This window comes from Macadamia integrifolia, chromosome 12, assembly GCF_013358625.1.
Source record: "Macadamia integrifolia cultivar HAES 741 chromosome 12, SCU_Mint_v3, whole genome shotgun sequence".
In the NCBI taxonomy this organism is placed as follows: domain Eukaryota; kingdom Viridiplantae; phylum Streptophyta; class Magnoliopsida; order Proteales; family Proteaceae; genus Macadamia; species Macadamia integrifolia.
In genome coordinates, this window is record NC_056568.1 from 26,251,460 (window position 1) to 26,275,840 (window position 24,381).

The 24,381-nt window shown below is 39.5% G+C and overlaps 1 protein-coding gene across 1 annotated transcript in view; it reads right to left on the minus strand.

Annotated features, from left to right (window-relative positions):
• Positions 1-24,381, minus strand: part of LOC122057294 (ferredoxin-dependent glutamate synthase 1, chloroplastic/mitochondrial-like) — a 77,878-nt gene that overhangs the window by 15,088 nt on the left and 38,409 nt on the right. Inside the window, exons 13-14 of the mRNA XM_042619347.1 lie at positions 17,249-17,406; positions 7,189-7,318 (exon numbers count right to left, since the gene is read on the minus strand). Coding sequence (XP_042475281.1) covers positions 7,189-7,318; positions 17,249-17,406 — 288 coding nt within the window. The remainder of the gene's footprint in view (positions 1-7,188; positions 7,319-17,248; positions 17,407-24,381) is intronic.

The window sequence follows — 24,381 nt, forward strand, 5'->3', positions numbered from 1 at the left end:
GGGGGGGTGGTGGTTCTGATAACGCCTTTTTTTTGGGCTCTCTTTAGTCCTCTCATCTATGTCTTACATAGATTTTACATACTCTTCTTGTGAGGATCCACATAACAGACTAATTAGATCAAGTATCAGCTTGAACAAGCAACATTAGCCTTGATTTTTGAGAGGGAAACAGCCCGGATCACCAGCTAAGGCCCCTAAATGACCGCTCAGTGATAAAGGAGGTAGGGGTGCAGAGACAGCCAGGAGGTTTGCCTAGAAGCAACTACCCTTGAAAGAGTGCGTAATTTTTTCTCTTTTATTTGAACGCTCTGAAGGAAGTTTCATTGAAGCTTCAAAAAGCATTAGAAAGTAAGGCAAATGTTTTAATAACCGATCTCCAGCCTAACAACAGGATCACAGGTTAGTATACCAAGAAAATTTTGGAGAAACATTACAACTTATACACAGGAAGCTGAGAATGGTCCCAAACTCCAATCAAATACTCCATTCTACAAGCAGATTCAGCCCCCGAGGTTGGAGCTAAATCAGTTAACAGAATAAAATGTTCTAACAGAGTCCTAGAGCTACTAGGAGAGAGGGTAGCAGATCCAAAATAGTACTGACTGATCAGAAATTTCAGAAATTAATGACAGATTTTCAGAAAGCTATCTAAAAGGAACTAATGTATGAAATCTGAGCTAAAACGGAACAGTACTTTGTATGATATTGCAATAGTAGAAAACAGGGTTTCCCAAGGGTGGAGAACTTCTAATAAATCTGACATGTGAACATGAAACAGAGTGATAGATAGATAACAGAGATAACACAGGCCAAGAATCCACCTAAGCTTTGAGTTGGAATCCACCAAGCACACCTAAGAATCCATTCAAGCAATCACTGAATCAACAAAAGAAAATTTCAGAAAAAACTGAACTGGAATTGGTTCCATGTCATGGGCATAGTTGTCATGGTGTCGCCAAGGCGGCGATTTGGCGTCCTGGCTAAAAAAGAAGTTCATGGCAGTGCTACGATTTATGTGACTCACAAATGGCGGTCACCATTGGCTGATAGGCGTCGCCATGGCACCGCCATGGACGCCAGGTCACGCCTAATTCACTAGGCGGTCGATTTTTTGTAAAATGCAGGAGGATTTTGATAGGGCTATGTTGATTTTTGATATCTGATGTTGCTTCATGTTGGTTTTATATGTTATAGGGTATATATTGTAGGCTTGTAGCATGCTAAATAACTTTAGAAAATAGGGGAAATAAAAAAATAGCATACTAAATAACTTTTGAAAATAGGGAAAATAAAAAATGACACATAGGCGATTTGACCACCATGGCAACGCCATAACAGGCAATTCATCGCCAAATCGATTAGCCACCCCTCCACCGCCTTGGATCGATTTGACGCCATGACAACTATGGTCATGGGGAGGGTTTGAGTCCTTTCCATATATTTATAGATTTGGAAAAACCCAAAACATGAATCGTAAGAAAAGACTAAGTCAATCCTCGACTTAAAAGGAGGGAAAAAAAAACAACTAAACAAGCATAAATACCTCAATCAACCAGCTAATTTCGAGTGTTCTAAAGTGAATATAGAGTTAGAAATAAGGAAGACTAGGGTTAGAGATGAGGGAAGAAGAGGGAAGAAGAAGGAGGGAAGAAGAGGGAAGAAGAAGAGGGAATGAGAGAGAAACGTGAATGAGCTAACTTGCTCATCTCACCAATATTAGGTTCAAATATTGTTTTAGGGAATTACAAGTTCCTCCCTAAGGGAGGTGAAAGAGAAATAAGAGAAAATACATATAAGGACACTTAACATAAGACAATTCCTATTGTACCCCTAATACAAATATTCTAACACTCCCCCTCAAGCTGGAGAATAAATGTCATACATTCCCAGCTTGCATAAGAGGGTACTAAACTGGTGAGGAATGAGTCATTTGGTGAAGATGTCTGCCAATTGGTTACCTGTCCTCACAAAGGGAGTGCAGATATTACCGGAATCAATCTTCTTTTTTATGAAATGCCGGTCTACTTCAATGTGCTTTGTTCTATCATGTTGCACTAGGTTGTGAGTAATGCTTATTGCTACCTTGTTGTCACAATAGAGTTTTCAGTCTCCCATTTCTATTACCCCGGGTCTGCAACAGCAGGAGCCTTGATAGCCCCAGTAATATATCCTAGCTTCCCTCTACTCCACAGGGACAGCTTCACAGAGTGTGACCAATCTAAGTAGTTGGTACTATCCAACTTCACAAGAGAAATCTGGGTGTTAGTGTTGTCAAAGACAATTGAACTTGGGTTGGTACTACTCAACCCACCCGATGTAGCTTCTAGAGGTTCCATGAGATCAGACATAATGTAAGGATACTCCTCAAACAACACTAATGGAGATCCAAACCAAGGGGATACACAAGTCCCAAATATTGTCTTCTCAGAACCCAAAAAAAAAAATTCCAACAAGCTAAAGAGGCATGAAATCTTCATAAAACATCAACAAAACTCACTTCCAATTGTGGAGCTTCATCTAAAACTCTCATACAAGCACCATAGGATAGAGCACATCTAACAAATGGAACCAGCAACCTCACTGCCAGCTATGCAGGCTAGAAACAACCCAGAACAAGGGAAAAAACGGTATCTGGCAGCAAGTAGTAGATGGAGTTGTGCTCCTTCATCACAACAAATCAACAATTGAGGTTTGGACGGATCATATAAGACCCTTGGGCGACCCTATTCAGCAAGGTTTCATTCCCAACCAATGTCGGATGAGAGAGAAACAAAGAAGAGAAAAACTGGCTGGTGGTAAACCTATGAAGCAGTCTTCTTCTCAATTTGGACTTCAAATGATCTTTGTAGTCCTTCAAGCTCCCTCCAACTATTTTCAAGTGGATTCTAGAACTCCATTAGGTCTTGCTGTATACTTTTCTTACATAGCATAGCCTCTAATGGACCCTTTGCTTCTAGGGTTCCAAAAGACACTTAAAGAATGAAACCGGGATGCTTGATCGACTCTCAAACCCTTATACAAGCTCTGATACCAAGTTAGAAATAAGGAAGACTAGGGTTAGAGATGAGGGAAGAAGAGGGAAGAAGAGGGAATGAGAGAGAAACGTGAATGAGCTAACTTGCTCATCTCACCAATATTAGGTTCAAATATTGTTTTAAGGAATTACAAGTTCCTCCCTAAGAGAGGTGAAAGAGAAATAAGAGAAAATACATATAAAGACACTTAAGATAAGACAATTCCTATTGTACCCCTACTACAAATATTCTAACATATAGAACTGCCTAATTGGACTTAGAAAGACATTTTTTAGGGCCATGTATGAGTTAAATGGGGCCTTGAGATTTTTTTCGTGAATTTCATGCAACGGACCTCAATTATAAGCCCATAAGAGAAGGGGGGGGGTGGATTAAGTTAGTACACGATTTAGTGTCTTAAGTTATAATGGGATGCTCATTTGCTAGATAAAATTCTGTTTTGATTATGAATCCTTTACTGAGACACTTTAGAAATTTCAAAAGATATTCATTTATGCTACACACACCAATCAGTTAAGCATGATTTGAGTAAGGAATTTTGAGATTTAAGAGAGTTATGGCATTGTTGGGCTAATGAGCTGTGCATACGAGATTGATTTTCCATATCTGATATCCCTCCTCTCTCTTTTTCATTCTCTAATATCTTCTTTTAGTACCTCTAATTTCTTCTTTGGTTTCTTCAAATTCTCTTCCTTGTTTCTCGAAAGTCATATAATTTCTCATACCATTATTCTATTCTGGTCCTATAGCCCCTGTTCTGGATTTGATTCTATATTATCCCCTATTCTGGCATGAATTTCCAGATAGGGCTTTTCCTTCAAAATTAGTAATTATTTGATCCCAGATTCTGTTTTTTGTTTAAGAAAAAAAAAAAAGAAGGTGCTTTATCATCCTGGAATTACAGGTTTTCCCACTTTTCAAAAATTTTTTCCAAAAATACCCAGTATGAATTGAAACTCCAAAAAGGTCCTTTACTTGAATTTAATAACTTATTGATCCCAGTGTCCTTTTTTCTTTCTTCCAAATGAGTCCTGGACTGTTCTAAAAAGTATGAAATTTCCATTGTCCTCTTTATTTGATATTTTATTGCCCTGCATGGAACCATAGCGACCTAATTGGGGTATTGGAAACCTATGTTGCACCAATTAAAGCCAAATCTAAGCCTAACCTAAGATCTTCATCATGGAGATTGATCCACATATATACGATTTGCTAGTTGCTACTTCCAATGAAGGATGATATCGATTCTATTCAAGAACGTATGAGAGACATAAGGGCTCCTTTATCATAGAAGGCCTCAGAAGAGTTCCATTAAAAAATTGAAGTTATACTCGGCTGAAGACAAGTTGTTTGAAGAATCTCTTGAAAATGAAGATCATCCAGAGGAGCCACTGATTGGAATCAAAGTTCCGATTGAAGATAAAGAGCCCCCCATGGTAATTTTTTTGGAAGAAGCAAATTGAGATTATCCATACAAAGGTTGAGCATGTGCAATTTGTTCTTCCCCAACAAATCTTCAATGTCAAGAATCCAACAATTATTTCGTTCGAGTTTATTTGTGAAAAGAATATGATCGTCAAATCAAGCAAACTGATTGAAGCTACTGAGAGTGGTGGACAATCTCCCATATTTTTAACTTCAAGGACAAGTTTTTTCCAACATCAGTGGAATTGATGCAGCTAAAACTGCTCAGTTGGGCTTAGAAAAACCTTATTTTAGGCCATGGATGGGTTCCAAGGGTTTTGAACTATTATATGCGTTCATTGTAATGGGCCTCAATATAAGTCCATTAGTTGGGGGTGACATCAGTACATGAGTTTATTCTCTTATGTGTACTACAAAATTATGCTTATTAGCCAAATATAGTTCTGTTTTGAGCTGTTTACTTTATTCAGTGTGTAAAAGTGATTAGGAGTCCTTTAATGAGTTTGTTTTGGAATTTCAAAAGGTCTTTATATAAGTTATACACCCCCTGTCAATGAATCATGATTTAAGGAAAGAATTTTGAGTTCTCTCAAGAGTTTTAGCAGTTGAGCTATGCATATGGGATTGGTTTTCCATATTTTTTATCCCTCCTTTTTGTTCTGTTCATCTTTCTTCTAAGGTGTGATCTTAGCTCCCCTTCTCTCAGGTTTTGACTTCTTCTTATACTTCTCCTTTGTTCTCTTCGGCTATTTCTTGTGTTCCTCTTTAATTCTGGTTACTGCTTCTTTCTTTTCCTGCTACTTGTGGTATCTTTGGGTTGAGTCAAAATGATAAAACTCACTGGTTTCTAATCCTCTAGGCCTGAAACTTTGAGAATAAGTTTATGATGATCTTTGTATATGCAACCTGTTAACCAGCACCCATCCATCTCTAGGCCCTGATCAAGTAAACATAAGATGCATGACCAGTGACCACTAACCAATTATTGGGGCTGTAGACTCATGTATGGTCATGTATGCTAAGACAAGGTTCGAAAACTCGGGTTTTGGTCTTGTTTCAGCATGACCGAAATTTCACCGAAAACAGAGCATTTTTTTTCTGGTGAGTTTAAGTTGGTCATTTATGGTAGCAAATGGCCATATTAAGCTCCGATACTTAGAGGGAAACCTTATTTTAGCCTATATAAACATATGTAAACCTTTGTATTATAGGAAAGGTCACACAAAGTGGTGGTTTGGATTTGCACCCTTGGTTGAAAGTATATGCCAAACCCTATTGTATACTTTGTGTAATATGGCCTACTCTACACATTGCTTTAGTACTAGAAGACAGAAAAAGCAAGTAAATTATGCACCATGAATGAAGAAACCTAATATTGATTAATTGTGAAATAGTACAGAGTACATGTAACATAGACTCATAGAGAAAAGGTGAGGTGTGGTGGCAAAAATCAGGCTGAAATGTGGGTTTTCCTTCTTTCCGCAGAGAAAAGGGGTGAAACAGGCGAGAAGCTCAAGTTCAGTCGAAATTTCAATCAGGCACTTTTGGAACAAGGTATTTATAATGGCCTGTTAAATGATATAGCCGATACAATATGATATATGATCAAGATTTCAGTTAAACGAAACAGTGTCCATTCACTGTTTACAACCCGTGGTCCCAGGCAAGATATGTTCCTGTTTATAAACCACATAGGATTCTTACATAAAAATGGAGAAGAAGCAGTTTTGCTACTGAAATTGAAAACATTTAGTTGCTTCTAGGGGTGTCAATGCGCTGAGCCAGAGCTTTTTCCTGCCATGCAGTCTGTGACTTGGCTGAACTTCAGAGTAAGCTCATGTAGCTAAATGAACCTCAGTAACTCCCATCCCAACACGGCATTAGCAAAACTTACAAGGTGCGGGAAAACCAACAGTACAAAGATATCTTTATGTAAATAACAAGACCATGAGGGGTGCTAGGGAACACGATAACTAGGTTTGCTACTCAATAGGTTCGCAAATTTAGCACCTTACAAAAAGAGATGGATGTAAATAAAAAAAAAAAAAAAAAAAAAAAAACTATGGTCTCACTAAAAAATCAACCTATTAGCAGAATTCATACATTATAATCCCATGGTTGAACTCAGGACTTTAGAAATATAATGAGAAAAGCACATCTCCAGATTATGAATCCCTAACAATATGTACATTTCCCTTCTAAATTAGGGACATTAAAAGATCAAGCTTAGAAGGATTTTTTTTTTTTTTTTAATAACACTACAACTTAAAAAAAAGAATTGTTCTCATCTGTAAATTATAACTCTCTGTCCCGATTACTGTCCCCTTCGAAAGCACCATGTTTATGAAGAACAGTTATGGTATTTAAATCTGCCTTCCTTCCAATTTTCCCCTCCCTCCACAACTTATGTGAAATCTCTTAAATGAATTGTGCTAATCAATGTAAGGGAACAGTCAAATTATTAAAAAATCATTACCTAACTTGAAAAATGGACCAAGAATTTTGAACCCCCCAAAATGTAAAGAACTGACTTCGTGGGATGGAGGAAAAATATTTGTTTTAGCCTCTATTGACAATCAATATGAATTATTTGAGATTATAAGGTATCCTCACAAAATAGAACTCTCAATATTTAAAATAACGTATGTTCATTATAAAGATTATAAAGGGGAAATTACTGAAGTTAGCAAAAACACTACCATATTTATTCTAGAACTATTGTACGAACCTTGCAAAAGTTCTTTTGAGCCTGCTCAATCGTAACAGTAGGCATCTTCCCATTTCGCATCAAGTTCACAGTTTTGTTGCTTAAACGCCAGTGGCGACAGGTTTCCAATGCCAGGTATGGACATACAGCACTGCAGAAATGGTTGTAAAAATAAAGGGTGAATCACTTAATAGCACAAAGTATCATGAATAAGGCGTGAACTAAAATTTCCAAAACAACCAAATACATTTAAAATAACAAAGAAAGAAAAATAGGCGACAAAATAAGTTCCAAAACAATCAGTGATTACTAAATTTTGATTCATCGGAGAAATAGCATTTCACAGAGTTTTTTAAGCTATTGAGGGTTCAGGGCTCAGGCCCTTATTGTTGACATGCTTCAGTCTCTAGAAGACAAAATAAGTTCCGAAACAATCAATAATTTCTAATTTTGATTTATCTGAGAAATAGCATTTCACAGAGTTATTGAAGCTGTTGGGGTGTTCAAGGCTTCAGGCCTTTATGTGGACATGCTTCAGTCTCTATCTTTCTAATCTATATGGATTAAAGTCTATATTTTCACTGGCCTCTTGGACAATGTGGTCATCCACTAAATGCATTGTGGATGCTCTTCCCATACCATTATCCACCAGTTGAGAAAGAGTGTCCGGCCCTTATGTTCGCGGTACAAAAGGTTAGACATTACCTTCTCCCCCATACCATTTACCTTGTTTCCAGGGTAAACCCATTGAAGGTTCACACAAGTCATGTAGCAGATAACGCCGGCTGGGAAGTGAGACATTAGCAAAGCAACACGTGCGTACTATGATCGACTTTGAGATTTTCTTCCAGTGTTTTGTTGTAGACCACTATTTCATCCAGGTACACCACCACGAATTTATCCAAGTACTCGTGGATGATGTTTTTCATTAGCGTGCAGAAGGTTGCGGGTGGCTTCGTCAAGCCGAAGGGCATGACTAAGAACTCGAAGGCACCGTAGCAGGTGACACATGTCATCTTAGCTTCATTCCCTTCTGCTATTTGAACTTGGTAGTACCCCGAGCATAAGTCCAGCTTCGAGAAATATCTCGCACTCCCCAACTGATCGAAAAGATCTACAATAAGGAGAATGGGGTACTTGTTCTTCACCGTCACTTTGTTGAGTGCCCAGTAGTAGATACACAGCCGAAGGCTCCCGTCGTCTTTCTTTTGAAAAATACAGGCGCACCAAACGGAGCTTTAGGTGACCTGATAAACCCTGCTTCAAGAAGTTCATCCAACTGCTTTCTTAGTTCTGCCAACTCTGGAGGGCCACACGATATGGTGTTTTAAGCTGGAGGCTTCATGCATGGTTCAAACTCCATTTTATGGTCAATAGCTCTTTGAGGCGGATGCGTCTTTGGAAGGGACTGAGGCATTAATCTGCAAAGTCATCCAATACTTTTTCAACTTAAGCGGGGCCCTTGAACAGGGAAGGAAGGGAAGAGGAGGGTTTATCCCACCCAGCATATCCTTTGTTTCGAATAAAGTTCCCGCATCTTACCGAGGAGTGGTAGCAGCGAAGGCAACAATTCCGCTTTGCCGCTCCTCTTTTTATTTTTTGTGAATACCCTATGTAGTAAGTCAAACTCCCCTATACCCTATAGTAGGATGTCATTTTGGTCCATGGTTCAATGACGCAACGCATTCAATCTGTGGCACTAGACTGGTTCGGGTGGGCTTTCCCAGTGTCCCTTCGCTGTGGATGCTAGCTACTGATTGGCACCCACTGCAACATTCCCCAATGCTGGAGAATGAAAGGGGGTGGGTTGGTGTAGGGTTTCTATTCTGCCAGCTAGTGGAGTCGGCGGTGTACTTTGTTCGAGCCCAACTCACCCCTCGGTATGGTATGGCATGGGCATCATGGCATTGAAGCCTTTTTCTTTTGCCTTAATAATAATAAAGCTATCCCTAATGAATGAGAGTTTTCAATTCATTTGCTTTTTGTTTTCTTGGTATCAGAGCCACTATCGTGACTCCTAGGGCCATGAGCTTGTTGAGCACTTCCTGCATAGCATCTTGGTAGCCTCCAACTCCTCATAGTATCCATTTACTCTAATAATAACTGCAGACCCAGTGGGTGGAGTCGTCATCGCAACGAGACAATAGCGAATGGAGTGCATAAGCCACCATAACCTATAAGGGCAAGCCAGGTTTGGACAGCCAACCCGGGAGTCCCCTTCAATCCACAATTGAGTGGCTCAACTTTCAATAGCAAGACTGATTTAGTAGCTGCAAGATCGGGAATAAGCCATCCAACTTGTGTTATGACCAAGAGCTAACTGAAATCCCCTAACCCTAAGGAAAGCCCCTGTGCGATTTCTCAATATTCCTCCTGCCCCGGCAGGTCCTGGGTTCCCCCTTGTTGAGCCATCGGAGCAATATCCAGCTGGAGACCACTGGACTTTCATTTCTGGTCTTCAAGACTTGCTTTCATCAACGATGTTGGTCTTGGGGCAAAGGGGAATGCTAAGAATTGCCAGATTTTCGAGAAGAGCTCTAGCTGCTTTGGAGTCTATCTTTTGTTCCTAAAATGTGGGTTTATTGCTAACCAGATTCCCCATGCTATATGCGGCGACAATGCAAATCTCCAGAGAGTGAGTTGCTGATCATAATGCCCACCCCCTTAGTTGTAAGTGATTTCCAGTAGTCGGTTTTAGGTTGGGGTGTGAATGGTAGCATAGTTGCTTAGTCACCTTCCTCTTACGTATTACTATCTAGGGGCTTTGAAGCTGGTGTCTTTACTTTTTTCATTAGCAAGGTGTAAGCTACTCTGCTGCTCGCTTTGTAAAGCTCCGCTCCTTGCTTTTCACTCTTTAGTATCTTGGTGCTTCTTTTGCTTCTGAGGCAGCATCTCTATCAGCTAGTGAGCTAGCCGCAACTATAGTCTTTAAGACGTTTGTGCAATCGGCTTGCTGGTTGGCTTAATTACGCTAGTTGGGCTTGTAGCTAAAAGTCGTCAACATAGCTTTTCTCTTCCTCTACCTTCACTCGTTGCCTTCTGGCTCATCTAGTTCGGAATGGGATGTGGAGGGGATTGTGGTTGGATCGATTCCTTCTGGCTCTAGTCACTCTCTTTCCGTCACTCGTTCAAGTCAATGTCTTTCAGGGCATCGGTGCATCTTTTTCGTGCACTCGTTTCTGTCAACAAATCTCTCTCGTACTGGTCCTTCTTTCTTGCACTAGTCATTCTTGATGGCACTTGTTTTTCAGCAAAGTCATTCGCTCTGGCTCGACTACTTGTGTTTCGGGCACTACTCTTTTCCTTCGTGCTGTGCCACTTTCCGGCACATATCAATGATAGGGACTCGTTTCGTGTACTTCTTTACCGCAAGGGTGTTTCTTCTATCCCTTGGTACCGAAGGGCCGCTTGGAGGTATTCGGAGGGAGTACTTGAAGTTTGGACATCGTCGTTTATCCGGTCATGAATTTCATCTTTTAATTATGGGCATTCAGTAAGAAGTATCCTGGAGAAAGTGTAGGTACAAGGGGATCTCCGCTTGAGGGAGGTGATCGATGGTATGGTTGGTGTCTGGTAGGTGGTTTATGGGTCTGGGTACAAGGTACAATGCAAGTAGTGAATCTTTGGATGTAAGGGTCAAGCGAAGAGATCATTCTTTTACAATGTGATATTTGGGGGTACAGTCAAATTATAGTTGTCATGGCGTCGCCTAGGCGGCGATTTGGCATCCTAGTGGAAAAAAAGTTCATGGCAGTGCTACGATTTACGTGACTCACAAATGGCAGTTGCCATTGGCTGATAGGCATTGCCATGGCACCACCATAGACGCCAGGTCACACTTGATTCACTAGGCGGTCGATTTTTTTGTAAAATGTAGGGTGATTTTGATAGGGCTATGTTGATTTTTGATGATTTGATGTTGCTTAATGTTGGTTTTATATGTTGTAGGGTATATATTGCAGCCTTGTAGCATGCTAAATAACTTTAGAGAATAACAGACATAAAAAATTAGCATAGTAAATAACTTAAGAAAATAAGGAAAATAAAAAATGGCACATGGGCGATTTAACCGCCATGGCAACGCCATAATGGGCGATTCATTGCCAAATCGATTAGCCCCCCCTCCACCGCCATGGATCGATTTGACACCGCGACAACTATAGTCAAATATGGGTCTGGTGTATAGTATGTGGAAGGGAGGATTTTGGAGAAACCCGGTCAAATCAACAAGCGAAGCTCTCATCCTGTTTACTGCTTGCATGCTTCTTCCCTGGGCCTTAAGAGCAAGTTTGAGGAGGGGGGAAGTATTGGCAGTTGATTTCAAAGTTAGCACATCCGGTCTTTGACACAGATCTGTCTATAGAGTTTATTTCTTTCCTTAGCCTGCTTACGGCTGCCTTAGGGGTTAGGGGCTAGGTTAGGGCGCGGTAGAGGAGAGCTTTCCAAGCGGGGCATTGAGGTGATCGGGTTAAATTTTTTGTTTGGAATCACATTAGTGAGCAGGTTCGGTTGGTAAGTCCCTTGGTACGCTCGGGTTAGCCTGTCAAGGCGAATGCAGGTAGTGGATTAGCTTCTCTTCCGAAGCATGTTAGTTCGTAGCTGTCGAAGTGTAGCATTGAGATGAGGAGCGCGCTAGCTAGGTGGAGTCTCCTTTCGGAACTACTACTTTTCCTTTCTCTCTGCTATCCCATTCACTAAACTGACAGTATCGAGGCAAGGTCGGAAGGAAGGCTAAGCGTAGACTAGTCCGTTCAGACAGTCACAGGCTCACTAAAGCTAAAAACGGAACAACGCTTCTCACTGACACAGACTTTAGAAATGGTAGTAGTTTTCTTACAAGTCGGGTCATTAATCTTTCTGTACATGCGAGATCATGAATTAGTAACTGCATCCAATCCCCCAATATGTGGATTCTATTTCAATGGGAACTTCATGAGTCGATCCGCGTGCAAACTCTTGTTGTATACGGAATGAGTTCAGGAACGCCGGCTACTGACTGAACCAGCCCTCGTCATTGATCCCATTCAGGTGCAGGACAGCCTTCAGGTTCTCGTTGCATTGTTTGAGTTCGGTAAGCTCTCTTGTTCGTCCTGATTCTTCGTTCTCTTCCTAGGGAATCAGTTAGCTATCTTGTTCTGTGGCGCGGTACGAATCCTCTTGGATCTTCATCTTCGAACATGAGCTCGTCCTCTTTGTGCCGGGGTTCAAGAATCCGTTCAAAGGGCTCGGCCTATGTGAGGTTATGCTGATGATTCCGTTTCTTCAGATCGACTCAGAAAGGACCTCCTTCAGTTCACAAAGAAGATGTTCTCCATGGATGCAAAACCCCCTTCACCTATGGGAACGTGGGATAAAATGAAGTCTAGATAAGCCCTAAATCAATGAACTCCAACTTGGATTCTTGTGCTGGTTTCTCAGCAGGGGTAACCTCAGTGTTAGGCATATGGGGTCAGTAGTGAAGGAAGTTGGGGAGGGTAGTCGAGCTCTCCCTAGTAATGGCTCTGCTGGAGTTGGGTCTTTGGACAAACAGAGTGAAGAGGGTGAACGAGCTGGCCTAGTAGGAGAGGTTGTAGCAGGTCTAGACAAGGAAAGGTAAATCAACGAGCAAAAGACATTGGAAGCAAAGCTACCAGGACAACCGAACCAGAACGAATGGCAAAGAGGTTCAGTTTTTCCAACCTTTGATCAAGGAAGGGAAGAAGGTGGCTAACTTCCCCCGTTGAAGAGATTAAGGGAGAGATCACACGATGGCAATACACTTTAGTGGGGTTCGTGTTTGATCCACGACCATCCTCCATTTGTGGTGATTAAACATTTTGTTGCAAATAGATAGAAAGCAGGAGGAGCTGCGCAGATCTTTGGTCAGAATACTGGCGTTTTTATTTTCGACTTTCAGAGCTCTGAAACTGGTCAAACTATTTTAGATCTGGGGTCCTGGATTTATGATGGAGAGCCCTTGATTCTGAAAATGTGGTCACCAGATGTGAGTTTGGAGACTAAATCAGTGAGCTCGATCCCAGTGTGGGTCAGGTTTCCAGCTCTACAGCTTTATTTGTGGGGAGTTAATTCTCTTGGTCGATTAGCTAGTCTGGTTGGAGTCTGGTTGGCCAACCCATGTTCACTGATAAATTAACAGTTGACCACAAAAGGCTATCCTATGCGAGGGTTTGTTTCGAAGTCACAGCTGATTCTGAGCTCCCAGATGAGGTTTGGTACGAGAAACATGATGGAACTCTCACGGATCAAAGGGCGGAGTACGATTGGAAGCCTCCAATTTGTACTTCTTGCAAATCTTTTGCGCATTCCTCAGCTAGCGGTCTTGTTCGGAAGCCTGCTCCTCTTGGCAACCAGTTTACCGATGCTCCGCCTGAGCTCTCGAGTGCTTTGACGGACAAGATTGTTGAGGGTGTTCAGCATATGGGGGCCCCTGAGGGAGAATATAACAGAGTGGTTGGGAGAAAGACGAAACTAGCAGCAGAGAGTGTTCTGGGTGGTACTACTCAAGGTGCTCGACAAAATGTCTGTGATAACTCAACAATCACACCCTCTCAGATGGAGCCCGAAGGTTGTATGGCTATTGTTCCGGATTAGAATGAACTCCTTGTAGAGACTCATCAAATAGAACTTGACGTAGTGGCCTCCAGTATCTTGAGTAGCAATAATGGTCAGGTTGTTGTGCTAGATGAGTTGGTGCCAAGTGCTCGACAAAATGCATCAGTCAAGTCGGGGCTGGTTATCTCTCTCCAGCCATATAGCAGCCCTCTCAAAGGTACCTATCCTCCTGTCCTAAATCACCTAATAGATTTGATGTTCTGCAACAGTTGGGTGATTGTATTGATCCAGGCTTGGCAAGGATTTAGCCTGGGTTGCAGACCTAGGCCAGGCCAATTTGTCTAATAGCCCAACAAATTGAGTATCCCATGTTACAGAGCAGATGAACAGAAATGAAGGTAGACCACAACTATTGTCACACAACAATATTCCTTAACTATCCAAACAAATCAAGATTGGAACTCAAATTATGCCAACCAACCTTGAAATTCTGCAGCAATTATTTTCATGCCTGTGTTAAATATTCCATTACCCAATGTTGTACAGTCTGATAGAATGAGTAGGTGGTGTTCTTTTCACAGTGATATATGGTGAGTAAACAAATGCTAGAAACTTATATAAGGCACCTTAACAACAAACGTTATGCAACCTAGGTTTCAAAAGCCTAATTGGATCAGGTAGGACCTATCCAAACCAATAAATCCCAAACAAAACAGAACAAGGGAAATTTTAGTAATTTCAAAACAATTCTAGACCTTCAAGAATTGTAAATGAAACTAGGACCAATAGGTAAAGGGGTGTTCTTATTGACACCCCTCAAGGTGTCAAATAATTTGTAACTTTATTTTTTCCCCTTTTAGAATAACATTTTTTCCCCTTTTAGAATAACATTTTTTCCCAATACGAGGATAAATACTGTCATTTCACATATGTATTCAAAAAATGTATATGACAATAACAGCTTTTGATAATGACATAATGATAAGTCACTTTCAAATAATTTTTGAAAACCCTTTTATACCCCTAACATAAATAATTGATGGGAATAAAGCAAGGGACAATTAAAAGAAGGTAACAAGCTCTATGGGCTACATCAGTTTTAAGCCCTATCTATTTGTGCTTGTCACGGATGATTTGACTTGAACATTTAAGCTACGGATCCATGGTGTATGCTCTTCGCTAATGATATTGTTTTATTGGATGAGACAAAAACATGGCTCAATGTTAAATTGCAGCAATGGAGATCAACCTTGGAATCAAGGAGTTTTAGGATAAGTAGAACAAAGAGTATTGATGTGAAACTTTAGTCAGACTACGACGGATATAGACGTGGTGACTAGTGAGTAGAGATAGATACCACAAAGTGACTATTTTAGATATTTGGGATCAATCATAAAAAAAGGTGTTATTGACTCCCCAAGGAACAGGCTCATTGTTGTCTCTTGGGGACTCCCCCCCTCTATCCTATCCCCCCAACATGATATGCCCCCCTTGATGTAACACCCCTCCCCCTTTGGCTGTATTTTGGTTGGGGTTTCCCCTTTTGTGAGTTTTTCTGCCACCCCTTTGGTAAGGCTTTTGGGTTTTGTGCCCTCCCCCCCCCTCGTATATTCTTTCCTTTGTTTGGTAATGAATTTATTTATTCATTAAAAAAAAATGAGATATAGAGGATGATGTGTCACATAGAATTAAAGTGGGATGGATGAAGTGGAGAGGTGCGTCTAGAGTTTTGTGCGACCAACGTTTCCCTGTAAATCTTAAAGGAAATACTATAGGACAATTGTATGGTCGGCTATGAAGTACGGGAGGAATGTTGGGCAGTTAAAAAGCAACATATAAATAAGCTATGTGTAATGGAGATGAGGATGTTAAGATGTATATGCGGGAAAACTGTGAAGGATAAAGTAAGGAATGAACGTGTTAAAGCTGATTTGGGACTGCCCCAATCCATGATATGCTCCAACAAGGTCGTTTGAGGTGGTATGGTAATGTAGAACTAGGACTGGCAAGGCCAACCTAATCCTGAACTGCAGGATACTTATCAAAGTACACCCCAAAACATGGCAACAAAGTAGATCAAACAGATATCAAACAAGGACTGATCTCAGCACAAGAAATCAGAGTATCAATTTTAATATTTAGGTTCTAGAACCAGATTAAAGACGGGTAAAGAAAGGGGCTAATAATAACTGAAATAGGACTTGAACTAACTATCTAAGCTTGATTAAGGTCAAAGAAATCAGAGGCACAACAGACCTCTCTATCAATTTCAGAATCACAACTTTAATCTGAGTAGATTTCACTACAGGACAAGATTCAGGACATTTGAGTAACTCCAGATGTGATGGTCAGATTCAGCCCAACATTGAGTTTCAGCCTAGTGAAGGGGATGTTCGGCCAAAGTTTCAGCCACATGAGATGGCTGGAAGTGTCTCAGGCAGCAAGGAACAAATTAGGAAATTAATGGAAATCAGGGCTGAACTGTGAATTCTGTGTACCTGGATTGAATGAGGTGAAGTAATGGATCCATAAACAGCTTGGAAAAGAAGATAATAAACTAGAAGAGGACCCCTCGGGCTTCCCACTGCAGAGAGTCAACTGGATCAAACACCAATTCCATTAACCTTGATCAAACACAAGACAAATCTTGGAGAAGGTAGCAGCAGCTACAACAATTGTTTTTCTTCAAATCATCCAGCTATGGGAGCCTCCGTGCATTGTATTAATAGTGATAATGGGGGAGGGAATACAGCCTAGCAATTGGAAGGTTCCAAAATAGGAAACACCACAATTGATTGCCTATTACATAAGTTTTTAAAAACTGAAAATAGAAAAAAATTAAAAAGGAAACTAATGACATGACTCAACTAATAATTTAACCCCTAAGAAATAACAAAGTAACAATTTAAATTGAACTCAACTAAAAAGAAACTAATGTAAAAAGAAACAAACCAGTTAATCCCGTATGCAACCTTAATACCCCTAATTTAGACCCATAAAAGTGGCCCATTACACTCAAAACAACATGGACCGAAGGCCCAACACATATACAACCCAATCATAGACTTACTCCTAATAAAACAAACCTACTTTTGTGAAGAATCTGCGTCATATGGCCATGTTCAACAGAGGCCTAAAGATGCACTAGTAAGGAAGAAAAAATACACTTCATATCCCAACCAGCTCATCAATAAAATACATTCAGTCTCATGCCTCATCCATTCTTTTATATCTAAAGTGGCCTTTTTCCGCTGAATGCCAATAGAACATGAGCAATGCACAAAAAATCAAGATAAATTGTCTCATGATCTAGGTCCACGATACTGCAGGAGAACATATCAGAATGATCTAACAGAGAAGGGGGAACAGTGAAGGAAAACAACCAAGATTCACCACTCACTAACCACAATTTTCTTGTTTATCACCTAATGAATATAAAAGAAATAAAATGCATCAAGTAATGGTCAAATCTATGGGGTAAAAGTCAAAACCAGCAACCAGTTTACATAAGGAAAGAAGAAAAAAAGACCTGGCACCATATCCAATTAAACAAGCGAACTGATGGGTGCTGAAGCACTGAGCAGTTTCAGCAACAATAGAAGCCGACGTCCGCAAGCCATTTTGAATTAGATGCTGGTGAACTGCACCAACAGCTAGAAGAATAGGGATAGCAGGCCGGGTTGGTTCCTGGCAATATAAAAAGGAAAACATCATTCCAACAGTAGATAAATTAATCATCAAACAAATTCCCAAAACATTACATGCATGGTTTTAAGTATCGGTGTGTATCGTGCCGTATCGGCCGATACGTATCGGTATTGGTAGGCATTGGCACGATACATACCGATATGCTACAAGGAATTTTTAGACCCTCTTTGTGTATCGGTGTATCGGTAGTATCATATCGTGTCGTACAGTATCGGTACTGATACGTACGATACTCCACAATACGTACTTTTGAAAACATAAAAACTCGTGAGTATCAATACGTATCGCACAGTATTATACCGATACATACTGATATGGTACAATACGGCTACTTAAGTGTGGAATGTACATTTTTTGTTTGAAACAAACACTTCAAACTCTCTTACCATTTACCAACAGTTTTCTATATTTCTCTTCTTTCTTCCCCTTTAATTCACACACCTTTTTGGAGACTCAAATGGTAGATTGAAGGAAACATTGTGGAAGTGAATGGTTCAAACAAGGAGAAAAGCATAGTCCAAGAAGAACCTTGAACTTTAAAGTTGAAAGTCTTGAATAGTAAGTTCTTGAATCTTTACTCACTTTTTTCAACTTTAACCTTCAATTTTCAAGTTTTTTCCACAAATCTAAGGTTCATCATACTTAGAATCACATTTTGTGCATCATTATTACATGAAATCATTGGATTTAAAAGGATTCACACACTTTTTTCAAAAGAAAATGAGGATTTCAATTTTTTTCAAATTTCTTAGATCTACTCATGCTCAATGGTTAAAAACGTTTAGATTTTTATATGTTATGTAAAAACAAGTGTTCTACAACTTCCATGGAAATTTTTTATTTTTCTCAAAAAAATGTATTTTCTTAATTTTTCTTATTCAGAAATTAATTTAAAAAAATACAAAAAAAAAATAGAAAATTTAGTTCATTCAACTCTTAAAAATAATGTCATAACTTATAATTACTAAATACATGATGTCAAATGAAACCCACATTTTTTCCCCAAAAAAGTGAGGTTTCAAATTTTTTTTTTATTTCTTAGATCTACTCAAATATATTGGTCCACACTATGTTGATTTTTTATATGTCCTTTAAAAACAATTAATCTACAACTTCTATAAAAAAAATTTTAATTTTTCTAAATATTTTGTATTTTTTATTTTTTTTAATTTCGAAAATTAATTAAAAATTAAGAAAAACACTCAAAAACTACAATTTTTTTAGAAAATTCAGTTCATTTTAGTTTTAAAAAAATTATAATTTACTTGGCCAATGACCATGATGTGAAATTAGATGCACAATTTTTTCCAAAAAAAGTGTGCATTTCAAGTTTATGTAAATTTGAAAAAATACAAAAAATTCTCTTTTTTTTTTCTTGGGATGCATCTCATTTTAGTTTCTAAAAAAATACTATTACTTACTAAATACTAAATCAATAAATATGCATATTAAGATTCATTATGTATCTTTGTAGGAAGATGGCGCCTAAAGAACGGTCTAGGGATATTGGATGGGCTACAGTCGAGAAAGTACGAGGCAATAGGTTGTGTACAAAATGCAATTACTGTGATACTATCCACCTAGGAGGTGGAATTACCAGACATAAGCAACATTTGGCTGAAGGATTTTCTAATGTTGCCAAATGTACCAATTGCCCAGATGAAATAAGCAAAGCAATGAGGAAGCACTTAAGGGGAAATAAAGATAAAGTAAAAAAAATTGTTGAAGAAGATGATAGATTGGTTGAGAATCTAAGGGATCATGTGGATTATGAAGGATTTGATATGGAGGCAGAGGATGAAGATCAACAGCTTGCACGAGCGATGCATATTTGAAGGGAGGAAGCAAAAGAAAAACAATGGATAGCAGAACAACTGAGAAGAAGTCAATCTGTAGGACCTAGGCGTGGTGACCCGATGATTTATGAACAAGGTTCTAGCTCTAGAAGTCGTCCAAGTGTAGATATTAGAAACACTGTAAAGGGCATGTTTGACAAATTTGCCTCCTGTGGTAAAGGTAAGGGGAAAATGAGCCAAAAATTAGAGATATGAGAGATGCATCATATAAACATCATAATGAAGGGCAACAAAGGATTGAAGAGGCTTTCCAACTAAAAACATTGGTAAGAAAATTGGGAAAGCAATCTCTAGGTGGTTCCACAATTCTATGATTCCACCTCACAAAGCTAAAGATCGTACTTCAAGGCTATGGTCAAGGAGATTCAGACATGTAGGAAAAATGTGAAGCCACCCACACCCCATGAAATTGCAGGGTCATACTTAATTGCTATTGTGAAAGAGGTGGATGAATACATTGAAGAGTTTAAATACAAGTGGCCTGAATATGGAGTGACCATCATGTGTGATGGGTGTAGTGGACCGACGAGGATGTCCATCATTAATTTTCTGATATATTGTGATGGAAAAACAATATTCCATAAATCTTTCAACGCATCCTCAGATATCAAGGACTCAATGTATTTGTTTAAATTAATGGATGAAGTTCAGGAAGTTGGGCCAGATAATGTTGTCCAGGTTGTGACTGATAATGCCTCTAATTTCAAAAAGGCTGGCACTTTACTTATAGTGAAGTATCCCACCTTATACTGGACACCTTGTGCAGCCCATTGTATTGATTTGATGTTCAAGGACATTGGTGAAATGAACAAAGTGCAGACATTGGTTTCTGATACAAAGATGATCACCAACTTCATCTACAATCACAGCTGGGTGTTGGCATTGATCAGAAAGTACACAAAAGGTGACTTGGTGAGGCTCGCAGCTACAAGGTTTGCAACAAATTATATTGCACTTGATAGTATTCAAAAACAGAAGGAAGGGCTAGTTAAGTCATTCACCTCTAATGAGTGGTTCAGTAGTAGAAATGCAACCACTGAAATTGAAAAAACTATTCAAGACCTAATCACCTCAACAAAGTTTTGGGAAAGGATATACCGATTTACTAAGATTATGCAACCACTATTTGTGATATTTAAAGTAGTTGATGGTGATAAGGCACAGACGATGGAAAATATAGTGCATTGTATGGAAGTTGTCAAACAAAAGATAGAAGAGGAGAACCTAAAGTCATTTAAGGCATTTTTTTAGATTATCAATCGTCGATGGGAAAATAATTTGGTTCAAGACCTTCATCAGGCAGGTATTTTCTCAATTAAATTTATAAGTGACTTTATTAGTAATTTAATATACTTAATTGTTAACAATAAGTAATATGTAACAATGTCAATGTGTAGCCTATTATTTGAAGCCGGATCTGCACTACAAGAACAATTTAAGGTTTAGTAAAGATTTGATGGAATCTTTGAAGGATGTTATCAACAAGTTAGCTCCTAATATTGATTCGGCCAAAGATGCAGTTGAAGAGGTTAGTAGTCTACTAAACTTACATATTGAATCATTGATTAATATTTAATACATTGAGTGGCATATTAATATATTAATACATGTATAGGTGAAGTACTTCCGAGAGGCCACTCAAAGGTTTGATGATCATTTAGCTATCCGTGCTAGAGGAACACAACGCCCTGGTAATTCACGCTTAATCAGCTATCCTTGTATTTCAAATTTATTTCAATCTCCCAATGTTGCAATTATCTTTGTACAGCTGATTCGTTGATGAACTATGGATGGAGCGCTCCAAACTTGAGGCCAATCACAATGAAAATATTATTATGCACGGCATCCTCAAGTGGTTGTGAACGTAACTGGAGTACGTACAGATTGATACACACCAAACTGTGGAATCGTCTGAGTTATGAGAAGCTGGAGAAGCTAGTGTATGTGCGCTACAACATGAAATTGAAGAAGAAATATTTAGAATTGGAGAAAACAGGGGATGATATTGATGTCAACCCAATTGACATCACCCACATACTCGATGAGGAAGATCCAGTTAGGGGATGGATTGAGAAGACTGAAAATGTTTTAGTGTTGGACAAATTATCTAAAAATCGACGAGAAACCACACTTGATCCCATTATAAAGGACCTCATTAGAGATATAAATGAAGATTTTAAAAATATTGTTGATGATGAAACCCAAGCAATATCAGCTATGGAAGAGGATGATGATAGCTCCAATGATGGCGATATTAGGAGGACGAGATCAGGTGCTACATATAGTGTAACTCAACCAGATAGTGATGATGATGATCAAGGCAAGGATGGTGCTGCTGATGATGATGATGATGGTAATGATGATGATGATGATAATGATGATGATGACGATGGTGATGGTGGTGGTGGTGGTGGTGGTGGTGGGCCTGGTGGCCAAAGTTATGTACCAGTACATTTCACAGAGGAGGCTGCATTTACACATGCAACCCAAGATAGTCATCATGGTGCTCGCACACAACCAAAGTCTTATAGTCGGAAGGTTAGGAGATCCCACAATCCGAGTGTTACTGATGCATTGATGAGTAGCATGGAGTCGAGCATTAGTTTAAATTCCGCTAGTTCTTCATCCGAACATGGATACCATGTATCTTCAGATGTATCTTCAGGCTATGGATATGGGACTTATGCAGGATAATCATTTGCCAATCTAGAGCAGTACAAAAGTTAAGATCATGTTGGTTCCTCATCCGGACATGGACACCATGTATCTTCAGATGCTTCTTCGGGCTATGGATATGGGACTTATGCAGGACCAACATTGGCCACTCCTGGGCAGTACAGAAGATTCTACAATGAATAGGAGACCCACTACCATAACTATTTCGACTGGGGTAACTATTGTGCTTATATTCGACAAGGGCAGAAAATCATCTTAGTTGCTCCTATTAAAGAAGAAGGTCCTAGCCAAGGATTTGAACCACCACGACACTCTTCATGGCACTCATCACAGTGGCAATGGCAATGAGGAAAGAAAAAACTGTAAGAAACCTCATCATTTTGAACATTTTCAACTAAATATATTTGTCTATCAATACAATACCCTCTACTTAAGTATGTATGCATTCTACATGTTATATATAGCTTTTTTTAACTGTTTTTTTAGGCAAAAGTGTATAAAAATGTGTTCCCTATCCATTTATGTGCATATCTTTTGCGTATCTCCGATAGGATACCCTCCAATATGTATCTTAATTTTGACCGACCGATACGGCGACTGATACCGATACTTAAATCCTTGATTACATGTAGAAATTGGACTTGAGAAATGATGAAAATTTGAAGATCTAAGGTTGTGTTAGGATGTCAAGAAAGAAAAGAAAACCGTACAAAAATTTGTACAGTTTTCTTGGTATTTTCTTATTGTTTAGAATGTTTAGGTTGGAAGGAAGATTCTGTTTTATCGAAACCTTCGCAGTTTTCTGTTGCCACTAGAGAAAAAATCCCATCTCAACGACAGTATAACTTCTACCTCGTCGAGAAAAAGAGGGAGGAAAGAATGGTGGGGAGGAAGAGGAGAGAGAGTGGGGGGAACTTGATGGGGACATCCACGTGTACCAATGGCGTAGGCGCAAGACCCAGCCTCATGTGCATTCTATTTGGCTGGAGGAAAGTCTCACAGAGGAAAACTAGAAGAAAGAAGAAAGAAGAAAGAATAAAGAAGGAAGAAGGAAGAAAGAAGAAAGAAGAGCGAAAGGGAGAGAATCAAACCAGCCTTCCCAGCGCTGGGTTCGATCCTCTCTCCTCCCAATCGGCCAATCTTTGTGGCCCCCACCAGATCTCTTTTTATTTTAGTAGTTTACTTTATTATGTCTTCTTATTTAGTTGTTTTGAATAATTAGGAAACTAGATACTATCCTATTTTTCTTTTTAGAAAGTTTCTTTATTTCTGAAATATTTGTTCCTAAGATAATCTTTTTTTTTTTTTTTTTCTTTTAGTAATTTCCCCCTTATTTATGTAAGGCCATTGGCCACAATTTTAACCTAATGAATAAAGAATATTGAAAGCAAAACAGCCACTAACCCCCACCCCACGATGTCTCTCTCGCTGCCCTCTCCCTCTTCAAGTCTCTCACCCTCGCCCCTCCTCTCTTTCTCGCTAGTCTCTCCTCTCGTCTCTCTCTTTCACTGTCTCTGTCCCTCTCGGTTGTTGCTGTACTGTTACAGCTGGTGTTCATAATAGTTGAAGATCATCTCCATCGAATAAACTCCACCTGGGCTTCTGCTGGACTCTTCATCAACAAGCTGGAATTTTTCTTCACCATCTAAAGTGAACTGCACCTCTGATTTGGGAAGACTGGCTTCTTCCTTTCTCCTCAGATTCGGACAGCGATAAGGTAAGTAAATCCCCCCCCCCATTCCACTTCCATTGACCCCGTATTACCTCCCCATTATCCCCACACTGAAATCTGAAATATTCTCTGTTTCTAGCCATTATTATTTTCTATTATCCTTTAAAAATACCCTGCTGAGTTTAAAATCTGTTACTGTTGCTCACATATTTCTGTCCTACTGAGTTTACATCCTGCTGCTGCTGTTCACATACTTAGTTTTCCGTGATTAAAATACTGTTGATCTCTTTATTAGTTGAATGACTTGAGGAAAAGCATGTAGTATGTTGCCTTGTTCCCTTCCCCATGTTTCCCGTTTGAGATTTATGTAGTTTAATTGCTTTTCTGTCTAGATTATTATTGGCTGTTGCATTATTTCTATTTCGAATACATATGCATGCTGGTCATTGTATTGTGCTGCCCCACCAATCCCAGTCCCAACCTAGGTCCTAGTGAGTCAATATTGTCCACTCGGACAGCACCTGTAAGAAGTCATGTTGTCTAAATTTCCTCCTACATCAGAGCTTCAATGGAAATAGCAGCGGTCATCCGCCACCCCTGATGCTACAGTAGTCGAGCTGCAGCAAGCCTAAAGTGCAACCGTCAAAGCAGGAAGGGCAAGAGGAGGTGAGACTAACAGCGGCCAAGCCCTCGCTCAAGTGCCAGGGATGAGGATTACTTCCCAGTGCCTGGATTGTGACTCTGTTCGCT